Genomic DNA, 20,488 nt, shown 5'->3' with positions numbered 1-20,488 from the left:
AAGAATTTACCCCAACATTACCCCAAGCCATGCCCCAACACTGTGGTAACACTATGCCATGCGGTCCATTGTTTATCTTCATTATTACTTTGTATTCGTTAATTTGTTCGTAAATCGCAAACTTTTAGGTTGTAACATTTGTACAACTACTGCGTAACTTTTTGGTGAGCAATGGCTACCGAAATGATATAAAGTACAGTGTATTACCTGATATTTTCAATAAAAAAAAGCACTATCACAGCGAATGTGAGGCTGAGACTGAAGCGTTACCCTTTGTTTCCGCTGAGAGACGTGCCACGCGACTCATTTCCCCGCGTGTACAAGTTATCTTAGGTCAGCGTTCACGGTTCGATCGAGTTCTAGGTCATTTTTTTTCCGAACTGGTTGGTTCAACTTTTAAGAAATTTGAATTCTAATGAGTTTGAGTACTGAGGTACCACTGTATATGATTTTATTATCTTTTTAAATTCTTTAATTTTGTGACATTATTCTTATTTTTAAATTACATATATGAATATATATAATTTTCCTTTCTTCTTCATGACTGTCTAGGTCCCATTGTGCTAATCAGTCCCCAGGCAGCTGCAGAGTTTGCCTATATGTCTGGATCTGGCCCTGCATCCCTGTCAGACAGTCCTGGACCTGAGTGTACCCCTGCTTTGTGCCCTCTGTTGCCTGGGGTCAGCTGTAGATTACCAGAGTGACCCTTTACTAGATACTTTTTGTTAGATGACAATAGATTAGTTAATTTGCAAATATGTAATTGCCCTCTGATTTGTTTCATAGTTTCGTACCTTTATGTCTGGATTAAAAAAGCAACACTGGTCGGTTCACTTATCCAAATGCTGTTAATTTTTATCTTGAATAAGTGCTAAATCAAATTGTATCACACTTCTACTGGAAAAAAAAAAACACTCGGTGGCATGATTATTCCATAGTGAACATGGCTAGTATTTAACTTCACTAAGTATAATTGGAAATACAATAGCTTATTGTTCCGTAGGCTAGAGGTATGCCCCTCTCGTGTCAGTCATGATATGAAAATAATAATCTAAAAAATGGTTCACTAGCAAAACAGGAAACGATTCAGCACAAGGACCATTGCTAAAACAAATGCTTCACAAATCCCTTGAACTTCTCAGAAAGTCGAGGCATTATTGAAACATACGATAACTGTGATTGCTGAGCCATTGTTATATATATGCCCACGTATCATTATGATTGCTGTACCATTGTTATATATGCATATTTTCGCGTTCCCTGATAACTGTGAGAGGAAAATAAGTGTGTTATCCTTAGTAAGCAATCTTGGTAAAACAGTCCTATTCCAAGAATATAATGTTTACATCCCAAAACAGTCATGGGGAAACTGATGAAATACAGCAATAGTACTAAGTGCCATGTGTGTCTGCATTTATAAATGATTGTAATTCTGTAACAGAACAATAAATCACTATCAAACTGTTCATTAGGCCTGTTCCTTTATTGGGCCATACAAATACAATCAACATTTTGAAAATGATTCCAGTAACACATGTGTAACCACACGCTGATACTGAACAAACCATGAAAGTACAAAAATCATGAATGCCTTATTATTGTCCTCACCCAGGTGAGGTGAGGTCAGGTTGGGAAGCATGCACTGGTACACCGTGTTGCTGCACCCACCACACGACCTCCCAGGCTGACACAGGGTCCAGTCCCACCCTCCAGAAATGGCCATTTGTGTGCCGCGGCCAGGTGTTACGTGGGCGTCCCCTTGGCCTGGTCCAGCCGCTTGGGTCCTCAGCAACGACGATCCTGTGAGTCGGGTCACACTCAGGAAAACGCGCCACATGGCCATAGTGCCATAACTGACGCTCCCTCAAAATGCAATAAATGTGTCTCAGTTGGAACTCCCAAGCAACCGCTTGTTCAACACAAAGTCAAACCAGCGGTAACCAAGGATTCTCCAAAGAGACAGAGTAGCAAAGGAGTCCAGTCTTCGTCTCAGCTCATTTGATAATGTCTATGTCTCACAGCCGTACAGCAAGACAGGGAGCACCAGGACTCTAAAGCCTTGGACCTTCATCCTCTCACAAAGATATCAGGAGTGCCACACATCCCTTTCCAGTGACCTCATGACCCCCCCATGCTCTCTCAATCCATCTATTGACTTCATAGGAAGAGTCACCAGAGATATAAATGTCGCTGTCGAGGTAAGTAAACCTCTCAACATGGTCGACATTCTCTCTGCAGACAGACACACTGCTGATGGCAGTGCCCAAGAGGTCATTAAAAGCTAGGATCTTGGTTTCCATCCAGGACACTCGCAAGCCCAGACACTGACACTCCTTGCTCAGTCTCTCGACAGCCCCGATCAGAACCTCCATCGACACCGCGAAGATGACAGCATCGTCGGCAAAGTCAATTTCAGTTAATCTTTCATCACCAATAGATGCCCCACAGCCAGTGAACCCTACAACCCTGCCCAACTCCCAGTCCATGCAAGCATTGAACAGAGTATGAACAAGACGACGCCCCTGATGAACCCCAGAGATCCGCTGGGAAGAACGCAGAGGTTCAGCCTCCACTCTGCCCAGCACTCACATGTATTATATTCAAGCACGATCCATGGTACCTTTTAAGATACATTACTTTTCCTGAAACCTCTGTTGTGCTCATTAAGGAGACCAGTCTTCTCGCAGTTGAACGATGTAGGGCAGAAATATTGCAGTGAAACAATTTAACTGGTTTCATATTAAGAATTACACTGAATTGCAAGATTTATCCAACAGATGTGTCAGTTTTGGGTAGAATCTTTGGGTGGACTACACAAGGTACCATAAGTTCGGGAATCTTACTCAAAATTGTGACACTTAAGACTTGGTTTAAGCGAAATGATCCAGGAATGCCAAACACCAGCAACAATGAAGGCAAGAAAGCTAAACTCTTAGTAAAAAAAAAAAATGTAAGGAATATAATTACATTCATGGCCCCAAAACAGGATTTACTTAAATTCCTAATTATTTTTATTTTTGTAAATCTGGAACCTTAAAACGTATTAATAAAATCCCTTTTTATTACTTAGCCCAAACGCAAGAGCTGCCAATTATCACCTGATCAAAATCTCTCAACAGAAAACACGTTGACACATTGTCTTTAAATTCATAACGGTAAACGGAAGGTGTATCTATAATATGCATCAGTTAATATGATCCTCGATGCTCTGGCAACAACAAACTGAGGACGCATTTCTGACTTAGGTTACATTGCAGTCTGATTCTAACTTGCTTATTACAAAATGAACAGTCTTTAATATTGCACCGTGCCATGATCATAGCACCATGCCCTGCATGTGTGGCACACTCACGCCCCATGCTGGCGGTAGTGAAAACACTCTGGTTACTCCAGCTAGACTGCACCCAAGGTCAAAATGACTTAATGCCAACTCTATAACCCCTGAGGAAAACCGCAGGCCTGCCCGAGCATTAGGTGGTAACATGTAAACATGAAAAACAAGCTCAGATACTAAGTAGATCAAATAATTTATGAATACTTAATGAGGTCATTTCTGATCCAAAAAAATATATAAATTATATTTCATTCTCTTCACTGCCATGAAGATCTGTGGTCATTACAGCTCCAGTGTGGGAAGCCTTTTCAAAACAATCAAGTCAATTCTCTTTCAAGAGGATAGCATAATTTGATGCATGACTATAACATATATCTTGTGCTCTTTGGGCAGACTGAGCCAATTTCTGGCCCCAAGAATCCCGACAGATAGTAAACACCCACTGACAGGAAGTGACATCATCAGGATTAGCTGCTGTAGTAACATCAGTCCTGTTCTGAATTTGCTTCTTTCTAGGGTAGTGGTCAGGCAGAATGTGGGAGGGGCCATCCATGAAGCGCAGAAAGGTCGGGGGGGTTCAAGGAAGGCTCACAGCTGGTGGGGGGGGGGTCTCAGAGGCAGATGTGTGACATATAAGACTGTATGAGTGTATGGGCGGCTTCTTTGACTCTGTCTAGTTGCTGCCAGAGTGGTGGATGAGGTCTCGAAAGATGGCATTAGTGGTTGTCTGGCCAAAGATGAAAGCACCGACAGTGACCATGAAGATACCGTAAGACACCATGGCCCACCAGCTGTGGAAAACACAAGCACTCATCTTAGAGGTGGGAGACAAGAGAGATGCTTCAGTCTGTACCATTACCATTTACCATATGACAGGGTCTCACACACACATAGACGTTGGTCTTATTAGTTGTTTGGATTTTTAATAGGCAGTTTGCTAAGGTGATCTAAGATTAATGCTTGAAAAGTCTCAAAATCCAGGAAAACCTGTTTAGATTAAAGCAGTCATGTGGACGGTTGAGCTCACCTTGCTGGTTTAACCTCTTGAATCTCGGATAGCTTAGCCTGGATCAGACACAAGCCTGAAAAAAATGCATTAACGATCACAGACAGTCACGCCATCTGGTGTTAAATATGAACTAGAATTATAAACTACATGTAAGAATAAAAGAAGGGTGTGATAAGGCAAATGGTGCCCATGTACCAGGGAAGACGAAGATGAAGCAGGCAGCCAGGCCTCCAATGAGGGAAATGACACGACCAATGTCAGGGATGAAGAGGGCCAAGAGCAGGGTGAGGCAGAACCAGAGAACGGTCTGTACCACCCGGCGACGTCGCTCCCTCACCACGTCCACCTCCATGGACTCGCCGCGGAACCGGAGCCACAGGCCCTCCAGCACCGCCCTGCAGGTCAGGTAAGGAGGCGACACTTAACAGTCAAATAGCAGTCTGTTGTGAGTGGGTGTCCCCAATGGCCCTCTGTTGGCCACAGACAGTCACTGCACCAAATATTAAATAGACACGTTCCTTTTTTGGGAGATGCTGAAGCAGCATGTTCTGCTAACCAGCCAGCTAGATACGATCTTTTCACCTCTACTCACTCTTTATTTAATTTTTGAAACATCTAGGGAGGGGATCACTTTTTGAGGGGGAGGGGGTCCCAAAAACGACAAACCCGCCCCCAGGTGTCCCCATCCGAGGTGTGCCACTCACAGAAAGGCACAGACGTACACCTGACCCTGAAGAGGTACCGCCAAATTTCCCTTACGCCTGACCCTAACGCACCCTTTAGAAACCAGAGCGCCGTACCTGCCGCAGAAGTGCAGGATGGGATACGACGTGACGACGCAGATGACGATGAAGAACCTGGCCACAGCCACGGCGATGTCGTTGGATGGGTAGGACATCAGCACGTCCTGGCTGACGCTGGAGCCAAAGGACAGGAAGCCACAGACTCCTGGGAGAAAAGGCAGATTCACTGCTTTGAAGTGAAAGTACTGCAACAGAGAAACTACATGACACACATTACGGATCTAATAGGGGGCGTAGTAATCTCCGGGAGAAATCATGTGCTGTCTGCCAAAATTTGTTTACCATCATCATTAATAATAATTAAAAAATTATAATTAATAATAATTTGTGTATTGTCATAGCTAGGACTACAAAACACTATTACAATAACAAAGAACTACAAAATGCCGCCATTAATGCTGTCTGTCTGCTCAGGGTGTTGTGAAATTGTGATGTCAATTTCACTCGAACGTGAACTCCAACTCCTAGCTGAAAGTGAGTGTAGGAAGCTTGTTAACTACTTCTCACATCCTGCTCTGAGGTAGGACAAATTCATATCCTAGTGAGACTCTTAGCGAGATTCCTAGAATTGATTCTGAGAAACTTCATAAATACGGGCACTGCTCTGACCTGCTAGGAGAAGGGAGTTGAAGATGGGTGTATGGATTTACTGATTATGTCTACATATCTTAAGTCTTCTGCATGAAGGGGAAATACTTCAACTTTGATGATGAAATCCACAGGACTAATGATATCTCTAGTTCAGACGTGACTCTCAGAGCTCTGCACATGACCCTCTTTCGTCTTGTAAATGAAAGGGTGGATGGCAGGAGTACATGAGGCCGCCCGCACCTGTGCCAGTGTAGACAAAGAGGCAGATGACCATCGCCAAGGTCACCACCCAGCCCCACGACCGGATCTCCCGCTTCCTCATACTGTTGTATACCGGGACACTGCTCACATGACACTGTGGCAAAAGAAGGAACTGATGGTATAGAAAGGGACACAAACAGCCTCACGGAAGGGTGCTAAGGTTAACAAGAGAGTTAACATGCAACAGAAAGACGTTACCTGGAATCCAAAACAGATGGTAGGCATGGCGTTGAATACTGCGGTCCAGGAGGAGGGTCTGCAGATACAGCACACACTGTTCCATAGGTTCAATGAACACAACAAAATTCTGGGCTTTTCTGAAGTTATCACTGAGCCACACCAGTAGGAGTCAGTTAGGGACGAGATGACCAAGAGCACCAGACTAGGTCATAAGGGACAAACTGCTTCATCCCATTCATCTTCTTCCTAGCAGGAGTGAGAGCTAGAAGGGGTGCTCTTATGGTGCAAGAATCAGAGAACATGTAGGTCTCCTTTCAGCATTTACTGAATTTAATTACATACCGGTGATGTCAAATTCAAACAATGGGGAACGCTGACCAGACTGTTTCCTTATACATTAATAAAGAGTAATAAAAGCATATGTAAATGACTGGGGAATGTTCCAATTAACTGGAGAAGACCCTGTTCCAGATGCCTGCGTGGCACACTCACGATTGGAAATCCAAGAAGAGGAATGGATCAGAGGATTTAAGCTTACCTGACGGGGATGTAACCAGGGGACTCCTCTTCGTCTGGCCATATGTACCTTATGATGATGATGACAGTGACATACCAGGTGCCAATGACACTCACGGCACTGAAAAGCAAAGTTGAACATCCAAGCATTGTGAAAATTCCTCACCGTAACAAACACTTCTTATTACCGAAAGATTTAGCCACATCTCGGAACATTCACACCAAGATCCCGAACCCATCCAAAATCTCAAAATGGACGCAGAACATTCCGAAGGGTGGATGAGCACATGGAAAAGCTTCCTTGGTCCCACATGTAACCCTCACCTGGCGTACTTCTGGAAGCCGATCTCCTTGGGGATCGAGAGGGGCAGGATGATCAGCACAGACGTTAGGAAGATGGTAAATTTGCGGTCAGTGTACCAAGTGCTGTTGACAGTCCTGTCAGTCTCCTGGGCCACTGCAGCGATTACTGTGCCGGGGGGAAGACAAGACATCCTTACATCATACTTCACTATATCAGCCCAATATGAATCCAATGCTGTGAGCCACCAACAAACCATACAGCCATCAGAACATTTAAACAAATCAACAACTATCAATTTCCTAACTGCGTGACTGGTTTCAGGAGAGCCAATAATAATCAATTTCCAAAGCATGTTTCCCTGAGTCGTAGAGCCCTGGGGCACCTCAGTGATGGTTTGGATCACTGCACCAGCTTACATTTTCATATCATCATGCCCTAGGTCTCAGCTAAATTTTCAGTGTGGCAATTTAAACCCAGACACACAAAAGAATCAAGTGCGGAAAAAAATACAGCCCATGAGAGAACAGATCACAGTGATGGCTTTTACATTTATTTAACAGATGCTTTTATCCAAAGTAATGGTATTTTTTTTGAGTCATTGGAGGTTAAGGGCTCTACTCAGTGGCACGACAGTGAAGTCACTCTGCCCACCCTGAGGATTGAACTGGCGACCTTCTGATCACAAGCACAGCATTCCACCCCACTGAGCCACACACCGTCCACCTTTCATAACACTCGGTTCCACCCCAGTAGGTATAAGGATGATACTGAAAGGCACCAACTAATTCAGAGGCTATTAGGCAGCAAGGCTATGGGGAGCAGAATGCTCAGCGCCCCACTTACGCTTGTCCAGCTGGTCTCCGATGATGATGAGGAAGGCGATGCAGGTGCCGAAGGTGTAAACGGCAATGGCCACCTCACAGATGACCCCCGTCACGCGGCCGCACACTGCCCGCACCACCTCCTGGTAGGTGATTTCATTGCTGACCTGGGAGCAATACGCCAGTACGACCAGGCCGCCGATGATGAAGACCAGCATGCACTGCAGGAGCAGAGCGACAGGAAACGTCTGGGCTTTAACAGGGGCAGGGTTAGGGTTAGGGTTAGGTTTAGGGTTAGTGTGTGTGCACCAGCATCTCCTGTATGACAGGGCTGGGCTGGAGTCATTCACAAAGACATTGACCATATACCTACCCTGCACACATCCACATACTGCTAACTGAAGCTATGCCAAGACAAGCACAGAAACACCAGCAAACCAAAGATCTGCTTTACTTTAGACGCATGTGCCTTTACTGGGGAGTCATGTGACATTACCATCTGTAGTGAAACTCCGGACGTGACGCCCCCAGCGAGGTTGAAAGCAGCAGGGAAGTTGAGCAGGCCGGCCCCCAGCGCGGCATTGACCACGATGAAGACGGCACTCACAGGTGAGGTGCCCTCACGCCGGCCCTCCTCCGCACCTTGAGGGGGCGCTGTGTCCACGTTGGGGCTCTGTAGAAGCCAGGCCCTTTCACCGGCATCCTCGCTGTTGATGCCTATGTCTGGCCGGGACATTACCCCAGGCAGCACTCAGTGGGTGACAAGCCTGACCGACAGAGTTCAGTCCTCAATCACGCCTCTTCCCAGTACACCCACTGTTGGGTTGAGGTACCACCCTTCCCTGACAGTGATTGGAGTGGTTCTTTAAAGTCACGCCCTCGCTACAATAACCAATATACGGTGGTATTTGAGAGTACAGAGCACTGCTGGGTCTCCTTTAACAGGTGGGATGTCGTGGAATCCTTGGTAAATAGGTGTGTGGTGAAGTGAGGATGGAGAGTGTTTTGGTCAGAAGGAGCAGCATCAGTCCCAGAAGCATCCTGATTATGGGTTACAAAACCGTAGCTCCATGCTCTCAGGGATCAGCTGAAGATGCACGCCAGACCTTCTTCCTACAAACAGAATGTGAGCTTTGTCAGCACATGTAGATTCCACAAAATCTTTCTTCTTGTGGCATTTAACAACATCCAATGTTTAAAAGAAGCCGACCATGCATATAATTTAGCCTTAAGTGATTCACTAACACCACAAATGCTTATATGTGCATAAAGAGTTTACTATACAATTTTTAACACACTCTCTTTAATTCAAATCAGATAAAATGATTGCAATTACACAGCTGGATATAACAGAAAGCATGTTGTGTCTTGTAATTTGTGGCATGTGATTTCTGGGTACTGATTGGCTACATGTAACAATATACACACGTCCTCTGGAAATTACGAGGTGTGTCACGGCAATCATTTACAGCGCATGGTATTTCAACTTGTTAGGCAAAGATGAAAAAGTGCTGTGCTAGTCATTAATATTGTGCGCTGGGAGGGGCAGTATAACTATTTAGTGCAGGGGTCTCCAACTCCGGTCCTGGAGAGCTACTATCCAGTCGGTTTTCAATCCTACCTGGCTTCTGATGAGCCACACCTGTTCTCAGGTAAACACCAGGAACAGGTGTGGCTCATCAGAAGCCAAGTAGGATAGAAAACCTACTGGATAGTAGCTCTCCAGGACCGGAGTTGGAGTCCCCTGATTTAGTGCTTCAAAGTTAGCCTGCTCTGCTAAACACAAGTCAGGTGAACGGATCCGGAGCTTCATTACCGCATAATCGCATGATTAAAACACCAAAAAGTCAGTCGTCCTTAATCTTTTGAGAGGATTAGCCGTACTAAGTCAAAATACTTGACTAGTTAAATGTGTCATGCTTTTAACACATCTAACACGTCTAAAATGTAAAGTCTTTCTTTTTATTGTATTCGGTGCAAGAAGCATGTAACTCGCCCCAATGTCCCGGCTGAAACGAAATTAAACTTCTTTCTTACTCAGACACATTCTACTAAGCCACATTCAATCACATTACGATTTTGCAGGAAAGGCTGGCTGAATAATTAACCAAGTATCGTCAGCAGCAAATAGCAAGAAAACAAGTGAAGACATTGGGTGTAGCTGAATTTCTGCGTAATCGTGTCAAATCACATTGACTTTGCAGCATGTTTGGGTGCCTCCATGATCTAATTCAAGTCAACAATTACTCGAACTTATATCGGTATCAATGGATTATTACGTGAGCACTGACACGATTTATGGATCATTTGTGGACGCTACTGATCTTAGTTTCTCTTCATTCATCAGTCAACCTCAATAACCAAAGCACAAATAAACCAATATCTAGAGAAAACATAACACAATTAAGCGTGCAAAAAACAGACACTTTACCGTCCACTGTTAGCAGGGACATCCAACGCCAGCATCCCAGATCGCCGACGTTTTGATTTTCAGTTCCTCGCCGATTCCGACTAAGCAATCATGTGACTATCGGCGGGCATGTGATCTTTGACGTCAAGCGAGGGAAATGAGCGCGTGGGACGGAGGTATCGGTAACGTTTGGTGGTTTGCCGTTTGACTGTGAGCTCGGCAATTTGATAAAATACGAGTGCAGGGCTGTCAACTTTGGTCAGCCGGTTGGCGTGAGATTTTCGATCCGCACACGCATTTACACCTTTGTGACAGTTTTATTCCCTTGTAAATGGTCTATAGGGTTTGCAAACTACCCCAACGCTTTTGCTGCAGCTAATTTTAGGTTTATAATGTAATATTATAAATTTGCCGTAAGATTTCTTGCACGAGCGTGAGAGTCCGAAAGCGTGAGTGTCACGCCAGATGCGTGAGAGTTGGCAGCCCTGCGAGTGGTACTCATTTCCTTAATCATATAAAACAAGGCACCGATACACGACTCAATAGCCACAGAGATAATTCCTTTATGAACTGATGTTTATAGGAACGAGCCTTCGTAGGATGCATGAACAGAAGGCATGAAGACTGGGGACGGACTTACCATAGGGCAAGGCTAGGTAGCCCCTGGGCTACCCGAAAACTAGGGGCCCCATGAAGACAGTATTTCCAGAAACCACATTTAAGGATATAACATTGCTATCATTAAAATGATAATATTATATGTGTAGTGGAAAAACAAGCTAAATTTTCCTTGGTCGTGATCCACTACCTGGTGGTAGAAGGTGCAAAATCTGACGCGTTGAATGATGAGGATACAAGACCAAGTTCTGTTCCTGATGAGTAGATTTATTCATATGATATTTTTACCCACAATATACTTTGAGCTAGTTTGTTTAGCGCGACAGGGCCGACATGCAGACACCATCACACACGGCAAATACGGTCAATGACTGTTTCACGTTGCACCTTCACCCCTGGGCCGCGTCATCTCGGCACCTTTAGTAACAACCATCGCCTCCTACAGGTGGGAATACACTTAGACAATAATAAAAAATCACTACATCTCATTACAGTTATTTCAATAATATATATATATTATATTATAAATAAATATAAACATTAAATAAATATCAACAATATTCATAATTCCAATATAAATACAAGCTAAATTATGTTTACTAAACAAATGAAAGAATGGCTCCTACAATATGTATGTTATTTACATTTTTAGTGACAATCCTACATTGAGACTTGGTGCTACAAAGCTTTCTTTTACCACTGAAGTCTACCGGCTGTTCCCTACCAAGCAAACTGGTACAAAGTTATGGGGTTCCATTTGTGCCAAAATATGTCGACATGCATATTGGGTTCTCATTTGTGCCAAAAATATGTCAATAGCGCACTGTTCCTGTCGACTGAATATGTAACAAAACATTTGTGTGTCTGTTGAACTTTGAACTTCAGCTGTGACAGAATAAGATTGTCTACATCAGTTGCTCACCTGACAAAACATTTGTCTGTGTCAAACTTTAAACCGTACTTCTGTCGTCTTAGCACGCTCTGTCATTTGACTGTTGAATTGCATGGCGACCAGATATGTGAACACGTCGTCATTATGTGTTATTCTCATTGTCATTTGACTGTTGTTTTGAATTTGAATTTGTTCGTCTGTTGTTTTGCTTCTTGTCCTGCTTTATTATTCTCCCTGTCCCTGACATCCCAAGTAGACTAATTCAAGTCAAAGTTTAATTGTATAGCACATTTTCATACATTATGATCATTTTAAAAGGCATGTGCAGGTAATGCAGGTGAACTACGTGACTGTGTAGGACTGGAAAACTTGATTTTGACAGAAGTAGCCTTTTCAGATTGTTGAATACCTATGAAAAAAACAAAAACATTGGAGAACGAATGGTGTGTTTGAGAATGTTACGAGACGATATGCAGAACAACACAAACAACTGAGAGAATGATGCAGCAGTGCCCTGTACTATGAAGCAGGGTTACTGGCCTATCGGGGTAACTTGTCGGATTTAAGGTACCACAGCTTAAATGGACTTTATATTCGTTCACTTACATTTTGCCTAGACTACCTTAAATCCGACAAGTTACCCCGATAGGCCAGTAACCCCGCTTCGTAGTACAGGCCCCAGGACTACAAAAAACAACAACACAGACAGCACACCTAACAAAGTACAGTTTAAAGCTGAATTGACAGACGTGATTTGTCAGGTGCGCAATCAACACAGACGATCTCATTGTCAAAATAGTATTGTTCGAAGTTGAATAGACTAATGTTTTGTTAAATGTTCAGTTGACATGGACAGTGTGCATATAGACATTTTTGGCACTAATGGATGTCCAATAGGACTACTCCTTACTCAAATACTTATTGGACAATCTTGACTTCTATCCTAAGTTAATCCAGCTCAGAAACCTTTCTTTATGGGTCCCCCCCACCCCCCAGACACACACAAAACACAATACGGATGAGGTCTTACAGCTCACGTTTATTCACAATGAACTCTGAAAATGCACACAGTGTGGATGTCATTCATAGTACATTTACCCTTGATGTTTACAAGTACTACCTTGGAGGAAAAGGATTACATTTGCGGTTTATTTAAGAAGAGAAAGTCAATACAATTGCAAACGTGGTCTTTTAAACAGCATTACAGTACTGCACCTTTTAGATTTGGTTTAAAACATTGGAATACAGATCCACATCTTGGTCAAATTGGACGTTGGGTGGGTGTGCAAATTAGCCCCTTCATTAACCACTGGCTAATAAAAAGGTAACAGCTCTTCTCCATGACTACTATATGCTGCAAGACCTGGTCTGTACCTCCCAGGGGGAAAAAATGATCTAAAAGTGTGCTTGGAGAAGATCATTTTCGGAGTGTAGCAGCTTGAGTTTCCTAACGAGGGCAGGGAGGAGAAATCAGTTACAGATTTTGGATGTTCATACGTGATAAAGCAGAATCTCACAGCAGCACACATTGTGGCCAACTTATTATTAGCAGTACACCAAAGCAGCAACAGCCATCACTTAACTGATCATTTATATTTACTACTTTGGTTTACCAATTAGCATTTATTTTTAACAGAGATGGGATGTCAATCACTTTTTTTTTTTAATCAAAGGGGTAGCAGATAATTTCTACAATCAGATATTTGTTATTTAGACAAGATGGCTGAGCAGACATTTCCTTGTTAAAACCAAGGCTTATGCCCCTCAAATAAGTGCTTTGTAAACACACTGAATGTTTCCAGGAAAAAATTATGAAGTATGTAGATTTTCTATTCATGCATTAAACATCAAGACCACCTACAAAGTCAATATTCACAAAACCGAAAGTCTCAGTGCTAGACCTAGAAGAAGAGTTATCGGAAACCATTACCAGAAGCTGAAATGAACATAATGACCTCTGACCTTTCCCGGTAGATGTGCAACGATTAAACATCCTGATCAGTCTCAGAACAAACTAAGGTGCCCATTATTTTTAATTCAAGTTCTGATAGGTCTATGTTTTGGTTGACGAGATAAAGAATTAAATATATTAAAGGTGGTACTGTTCATTTTTCATCTTTTTCCTTGTTCTCTAGAATTTCTTCTGCTACGTGCCACTCCCAGGTGCCCGTTACTTGGTCACAGTGTGTATGCCATGTGCCAAGTAGGCCACGTTTCCAGAGGTGACCCCGGCCACGGAGATGCGGCCGTCCTTGGTCATGTAGACGGAGTACTCCTTCGTCAGGCGCTCCACCTAGACACATCCACACGTGTGCAAACTCAGAACAAGTTTCCACCTGCAGTCTGTCTGTACACTACATGAGAACCCCACCCAGTAACCAACATGCACACTTACTGCTATTCCTCACCTGTCATATTACATTTTTATGATCACTGCCCTTAAGTAAATAGTTACCATATAATTGCTTAATATTTTTGTCTAACAATTTTAATCATTTCTCTTTTCATACTATTTTTCTTTTGTATTATGCATCTCACTTTTGAACAATCCCTGAAGCAGGTGTGAAAAGCATTTCACCACACACATTTACCTTTCTCCCCCAAAAAAAACTGTGTTGGAGTTTACACTCCAAGTTACCTTCTACGATTATTAGTACAAACATATTCTATGATCCTATGAAGACACTTCCTCCTTAAAAAGCAGATGCCATAGAGCAGAGCTTGCACTAAGGTGTGTAACTCCTCCTTCATGAGGATCGCAGTCTTTGAAATACAACATTTGTTGTTTAGACTTTGATACAGATGCTGTTAGGAACTAAATAATACCGTCTCACGTATCACTCCTGGTAAGAGTACACCAACCCCCCTCTTCAGGGCTACAATGGTACCTGCTCGGGCTTCAGGCCTGTAAAGCAGAACATGCCGATCTGGTCGGTGACATGCTGCCAGTTGTGAGTGGATCCCTCCTTCTTCAGGTTAGCCACCAGCTGCTCCCTCATCTTGATGATGCGACTGGCCATGCTGTTCACCTCCTGCAGCCTGAGGCAACAGCAGACGGGTCGAGGCAGTCAGAGAGGGTCGAGGCAGTCAGAGAGGGGCTCAGCGGCCCGTACCAATCGGAAAGGGGGGGGATAAGGGGCGTCGGTGTGACCCACCATTCCTTACGCAGCTCCGGAGTGTTGAGGATGGTGGCAGCGATGCGTGCGCCATTCATGGGCGGGTTTGAGTAGATGGGCCGGATCAGGATCTTCAGCTGCGACTCTACGCGCTTGGCCTCCTCGGCGTCCTTGCACACCACCGTGAAGCCCCCGACACGCTCGCCTGGGCGGGATATCGAGGGGACAGGTGAGCCACACCTCACAGTGTCACGTTAGGGTCCAAGTTCAAATCCCAGCTAGATTCTCAGGACAAAACCGGTCAGCTAATATTCTTCATTCCTCTGGACACTTCAGGGAGGTTTACTGCCTGTCTGAATCCCCCCCAGTTCAGTACGACACCAACTCCGGTGGTTCTGAAGGCTTCTATCCATACTTTGTCTACTCCCTCTACATCCTTGTCCCCAGGCCCCACCCCTTCCAAAGAGCCAATCGGAGGCTCACCATAAAGTCCCATGTTTTTGGCAAAGGACTGAGACAGGAGGACGTTGTGGCCCTGCTCGATGAAGTAGCGCACGGCCCAAGCGTCGCGGTCAATGTCCCCGCTGGCAAAGCCTTGGTACGCCATGTCAAAGAATGGTAGCAGGTTTCTTTTCTGAGATACAGGAGTGACAGTGGAGGGAAGGGGGGTTGATTACAGATGAAATTAGCCAGCTGTGTGAGTGAGCAGGGCGGCAGGCCCACCCAGCAGATCAGAGACCCACCTTCACCAGTTCGGAGATCTCCTTCCACTGCTCCTGCCGGGGGTCCACTCCCGTGGGATTGTGGGCACACGCGTGCAGCATGATGATGCTCTTCTCCGGGATTTTCTGACAGAAAACAAACGACGCAAAGCAAACCATGACATTGACTGCAACTGACAGGCACGGCATAGCAGTTGTAATGCGTTTCTACACAAGGCAACCTGAAGGCCAAAACCAGACCTCATCTTAGAGTTAAACACACTGTCCAAATCAAACCCACACTTTCAGAGCCGCCCTCACAGTCTTACCGAAATGTCATCCAGGGCTCCCTTGAAGTCAAAGCCACACGTTTTTGGGTCATAATAGCTGTACGCCTTCAGCTGCAGACCAGCGTCCCTGAAGATGGGGGTGTGGTTTCCCCAGGAGGGCTTGGGCAGGTACACGTCACGGGCCACTGTGTGGAAGCGGGACTGGGGGGGGGGGAATCACCCTGTCAGTCTCATTCGTTATGTTCATTCTTCCATGCATAGTGATGCCTTTAACTAGGATACTCCGCAATGTTACCTATGATGGGATGGCTGAATGGTAGCCTGAATGGTTTCACAGCCCCATAACTTTTAAGGTATAAGATTATACTGGGGGGGGTTGACATACCAGGTAGTTTGCACCAATTCGGAGTGATCCAGTTCCTGAAATGGTCTGAACAGTAATGCTCTGGGGGGGGGGGGGGGGGAAGGATCAACATTAATTCAAGACCATTTACCCTCCTCAGACAGATTAAGCAACAAACGAGAAGTCAAAGCAATAAAAGTAAAGGTAACACAGCCCCACCCCCCCCCTCTGCCAAGACCCAGGTCGCCCCTTTGAAGGGGGGTGCTCACCCTGCCGCTCTTGAGCACCTCGCTCTCTGGGCCCAGGGCCAGCTCCGCACACGCTTTGTTGAATTCCCCATGGCCCCCAATGGGCAGATACTCTTTGTCCAGCTTCTTTTCAGCGATCAGAGCTTCAGCCTGGGGAAGGGCACGGGTGGCATACAGGGGGGTCAGTTCAGATCATGAGGGATATGGGGGGGGGGGGGACAACCTGAAACGATCATCTGGACATGGCTGTTAAAAAAATCATTAAGAAATGAATTGGGGGGGACCCACCTTACGGACGCAGTGTAGCACATAGGGCTTTCCCTGGTCATCTCGGTACGCCCCCACGCCCAGGTTCATCTTCTTGGGGTTGGTATCTCGCTTGAAAGCCTCAGTGACCCCCAGGATGGGGTCAGGTGGGCCCATCTGAACCTCTGACCACCATGAGCTGGACAAGAAATTAAACAATATTATTTTATATACAAGCAAGAAAATATACGACCTACACTAGTCACACAAAGCAGAAAGATCCCCTTAATGCTTGACATTTACAGTGAGCTTCCTACTCCAAACTGTGCTGCTTGCATTAGCTTGAAGACGTCTATCACCTTCCAACCACCCATACAGAAAAGGGTTTCCCTCAATAAAGACAGAGTTTCTAACTACTGATTCCAGTTAGAATTGGGACTTATAAACATCAGTTTGTACATCTTAACTTACCACTTAATCTATTCTTTTTACAAGAGTGTTTATTAGCATGTGTGTATGTTGCATAATGTGCTTCCTGTAAGACTTAACCACCCATGACTCCTATTTGGATGACAAAGCAAGTTTACAGCAAGGACCTTTTCAGACCACCTATAGTGTCACATGCATGCCATAAATTTCAGCCAGTGTGTTACAACGGGGCCTGTGAACATTAGGGTCGGGTACCGAAAGCTGGTGCAAATATAGAACCAGTTTCTGTACGACTGGTATGTATCTGACTGTACTGCAACACAGGTTTCAGTGTCATTAAATGCCTGAACTGCTGACTGAAATATCTGCCCTCTGATGCTCAGGCAACAGAAGGATCACTGCACCTCACGTTCCATCGCTAGCTGACACTATGCTTGTTCTGATCTAGCAGATGCTTACAGATAGCTAGTAGCTACCATAAACATGGTTAAAATGCCGAACGCTAAACATACTAAAGCAGGGGTGAGCAACACTGATCCTGGCATGCCGGTACCAGGCAGGTTTTCTATACCATCTGGTCTCAGATGAACCACACCTGGTCTCAGGCAGATAGTAACTCATCAGATAGGATAAGAAACATGCTGGACCAGAGTTGCCTGCCCCTGGTCTAAAGTGCTGCTGTATTTCACTTGAAAGGATTCAACACTTGGATGTGCAACAAATCTTTAAAAATAACTGCATGTAAAGGAGGGAACATTTCAAATATAATGAAACATCTGGCGACACACAGGATACAGCTGTGAGCAGAGGGATGCACAGCATTTGATATCTTGGGTATTGCATTTATATTTTGAAGGTGTTAATATATTGTTCAAATTTGACGTTCACATTTGTCTTCGAAATAAAAAGGTATTAAATGTCAACCTTCGTTTTGTGTGTGTTTTTTAATACCAGTTCACGCACTGTTTAAACACCAGCACCGTTTTAAACGTTATAACACCTGGGTCGGGGGAAAAATCCAGATGATTTCCAACGCTAGTTAACATGGGTGTTGTTGGATGTGCTTAGTAAACTCTTTATACGGCTTAAAACAGTACATCGCCCCCAGCTGCATTTGGATAATTGCATTTGGATTTAAAGGCGTAAATGTCTTGACGATTACCGCCACACACTTCCTGCCATGAATGAGCCACTGCACGTGGTATTTGGCATGGTGACGTCATTTCGGAAAAAGCTTTTATAAAAAGGAGACCAGGAAATATGTCAATCAAGGGAAAAGGTTTCAGAACGGAAAGTAAATTATGCAAGGCATGGCTTGATAGCCGCTGAGCATGGCGGCGTGCTCTCCTACCCTCTCAAGTTACCCTTCCAGTGCGATACTTTTCTATGTATAGCAGTCAGAAAGGGCAGTAAACAGAAAAGTAAGAGGCACGGCCAGCCAGAGGTCTCAAATACCATTAACTGTTTATTGTAGCAATCAAATGGAAATTAGCACGTGCACAAACAGTTCTTGATTTTTTTCCCCACAACCTCCACACATTTACTGAATATACCTCCCATTCATTTATTTTTATATATTTATTTTCATCCATCCATCCATTAATTTCCATATTTTTTTAACGTTCTGTTTGGGAACTGCATACTTTTTAAAATCTGTTTGGACTATATCGTCTTCGTATTTAGTCTTATTTTACACTAGTCTCGTTCTGCATATCCAGTTCATCTTATCAAATAGCCAGCCATAAGCACTGGTTTAAAGCGGAATTTTAACCTCAATGTAGTATTATACCAAATACGACTGTTTTGCACTGCAATTGAAGTCGAATTCACATATATAATTCGTCCTCCAGATCGCCACGGCCACGCGCGAGCCGCTGGACAAGTCGACCAATGAGAATTTTGGAAGTCAATTTCAGCCAATCAGAGACAAACGACGGCGCCACGCCTATGGCTAACGGAGGAAGCGAGCGTGAGAGCCATCAGGAGGGTAACATGGAGATAATCCTTCGCTGTCAGTGATCAGAGAGATTTTTTTGTGCTCGTACTTCACTCAGTTACGTGTATGTGCAGGCCTGTATATGCAAGTCATATTGGTATCACGTTTCTGTAAAAGAGGCTGAAACATGACAATAAACCCGTTACAAATCGACATTTTAAAACATTGCCATCCTTCACCGCAGCTAACTTTAATACAACCTTGACTAGTGACACCTCGTCTGTACCGCCATGTTAACTTGGTTATTAGTCAAGTGTCAGTATGGATGCAGAGGCGTGTGTGCTCAAATATATCTTAAAGAGAAGCAAGGTAGGCGATAAATTAAACATTTCAACACTTAAAATGCAACATACTTACTGTGCTGATAAACAAGACTATTTGCAGCTGGTTTAATACCTTACTGTTGGAAAGGGTCATTCTAAAGTTTAGGCTTCACTCGGCTAACCGAATAAAGCGATGACTGGTGGGCATTCACATCTGTACAGTCAATGCGCCATAAAATACATTCCATACCGAAACTGCAAATTTCCATACCTTGCTCGAATAGGTAAAACGCCCATGTAGGGAGAATAAGCCCCGAGGCTGGAGACAAACTTGCCGGATTTCAACAAAGCCATCGTGTGTGACAGAAGTCAGAAGACTGAAGGGTAGGTAGCTAACATAGGTCAGACTATCATTGGAAAGACGAGGAGACGCACGTACTTCGTAAAGAGGGTCTTTGCTGTTGCGGAAATGGGCTTAAAGGACGAGAATATTTACACAGCGCCACCAAGCTGGACTCCACGGGATCAGCAACGGGCCCCATGTAGACCGTGCGTTATGCGGACCACGGGAGCATAAGTACTTGGTATTTAAACTTTACAACTGCCAACGCTTTGATACATTAAGTGATGCACACGTCATTATTTTAGGTTAATAGATAAATCGTATGTCATGCTACACATGATGTGAAGTCTACACAGACATGCACGAATGCACCCACGCACACAAACACACACACAACTAATGACAAAGCTGCTGTGCAGGATAAGTTGAAGGCTCGATGTTTTCAGCATTGCATTTTACTAAGAAAACGGTAATAATTCAAATGTTTTTGGTCACACACCACTAGCTCCAAAATTAAGCTCTTCTTTTAAAATAAAATTAATTAAATTCAGTATAGGATGGTGTGTTTGACTTCTCATATATTCTTCTTTTTTTCTTTCTTTCTTTCTTTCTTTCTTTCTTTCTTTCTTTCTTTCTTTCTATCTATCTATCTATCTATCTATCTATCTATCTATCTATCTATCTATCTATCTATCTATCTATCTATCTATCTATCTATCTATCTATCTATTGGTGGAACAGGGTGGCATGGTGGTAGAGTGGTTACTGTTAGTG

The 20,488-nt window shown here is 44.1% G+C and overlaps 2 protein-coding genes across 2 annotated transcripts; both read right to left on the bottom strand.

Moving 5' to 3' along the window:
- Positions 1 to 1,468: 1,468 nt before the first annotated feature.
- Positions 1,469 to 10,378, bottom strand: slc38a7 (solute carrier family 38 member 7). The gene is made up of 11 exons (XM_023815999.2): positions 10,251 to 10,378; positions 8,316 to 8,932; positions 7,842 to 8,040; positions 7,019 to 7,163; positions 6,717 to 6,815; positions 6,197 to 6,254; positions 5,978 to 6,092; positions 5,144 to 5,291; positions 4,539 to 4,738; positions 4,362 to 4,416; positions 1,469 to 4,125 (listed from the first exon to the last, which is right to left on the bottom strand). Exons 2-11 carry the CDS (start codon positions 8,553 to 8,555, stop codon positions 4,008 to 4,010), a joined length of 1,377 nt encoding a protein of 458 aa, XP_023671767.2. The 5' UTR covers positions 8,556 to 8,932; positions 10,251 to 10,378; the 3' UTR covers positions 1,469 to 4,007.
- Positions 10,379 to 12,758: 2,380 nt separating this feature from the next.
- LOC111847714 (aspartate aminotransferase, mitochondrial-like) lies at positions 12,759 to 19,803 on the bottom strand. Its single transcript, XM_023819136.2, has 10 exons — positions 19,643 to 19,803; positions 16,726 to 16,882; positions 16,459 to 16,587; positions 16,232 to 16,291; positions 15,886 to 16,047; positions 15,599 to 15,703; positions 15,339 to 15,489; positions 14,895 to 15,060; positions 14,628 to 14,778; positions 12,759 to 14,032 (listed from the first exon to the last, which is right to left on the bottom strand). Exons 1-10 carry the CDS (start codon positions 19,723 to 19,725, stop codon positions 13,910 to 13,912), a joined length of 1,287 nt encoding a protein of 428 aa, XP_023674904.1. The 5' UTR covers positions 19,726 to 19,803; the 3' UTR covers positions 12,759 to 13,909.
- Between the last annotated feature and the right edge of the window lie 685 nt (positions 19,804 to 20,488).

This window comes from Paramormyrops kingsleyae, chromosome 11, assembly GCF_048594095.1.
Source record: "Paramormyrops kingsleyae isolate MSU_618 chromosome 11, PKINGS_0.4, whole genome shotgun sequence".
NCBI classification, from domain to species: domain Eukaryota; kingdom Metazoa; phylum Chordata; class Actinopteri; order Osteoglossiformes; family Mormyridae; genus Paramormyrops; species Paramormyrops kingsleyae.
This window is presented reverse-complemented; position numbering and strand designations above follow the sequence as displayed.

Excerpts from the sequence above, each read along its gene's own strand:
- LOC111847714 (XM_023819136.2), bottom strand. The coding sequence starts at position 19,725 with ATGGCTTTGTTGAAATCCGGCAAGTTTGTCTCCAGCCTCGGGGCTTAT. Across the intron at positions 15,704-15,885 it reads GAGCCCTGGATGACATTTCG|AAAATCCCGGAGAAGAGCAT; the intron begins GTAAGACTGTGA and ends GTTTTCTGTCAG. Across the intron at positions 15,061-15,338 it reads CAAAAACATGGGACTTTATG|GCGAGCGTGTCGGGGGCTTC; the intron begins GTGAGCCTCCGA and ends TATCCCGCCCAG.
- slc38a7 (XM_023815999.2), bottom strand. The coding sequence starts at position 8,555 with ATGTCCCGGCCAGACATAGGCATCAACAGCGAGGATGCCGGTGAAAGG. Across the intron at positions 5,292-5,977 it reads CTTTGTCTACACTGGCACAG|GAGTCTGTGGCTTCCTGTCC; the intron begins GTGCGGGCGGCC and ends CTTTTCTCCCAG. Across the intron at positions 4,126-4,361 it reads CAAGAGGTTAAACCAGCAAG|CTGGTGGGCCATGGTGTCTT; the intron begins GTGAGCTCAACC and ends TGTTTTCCACAG.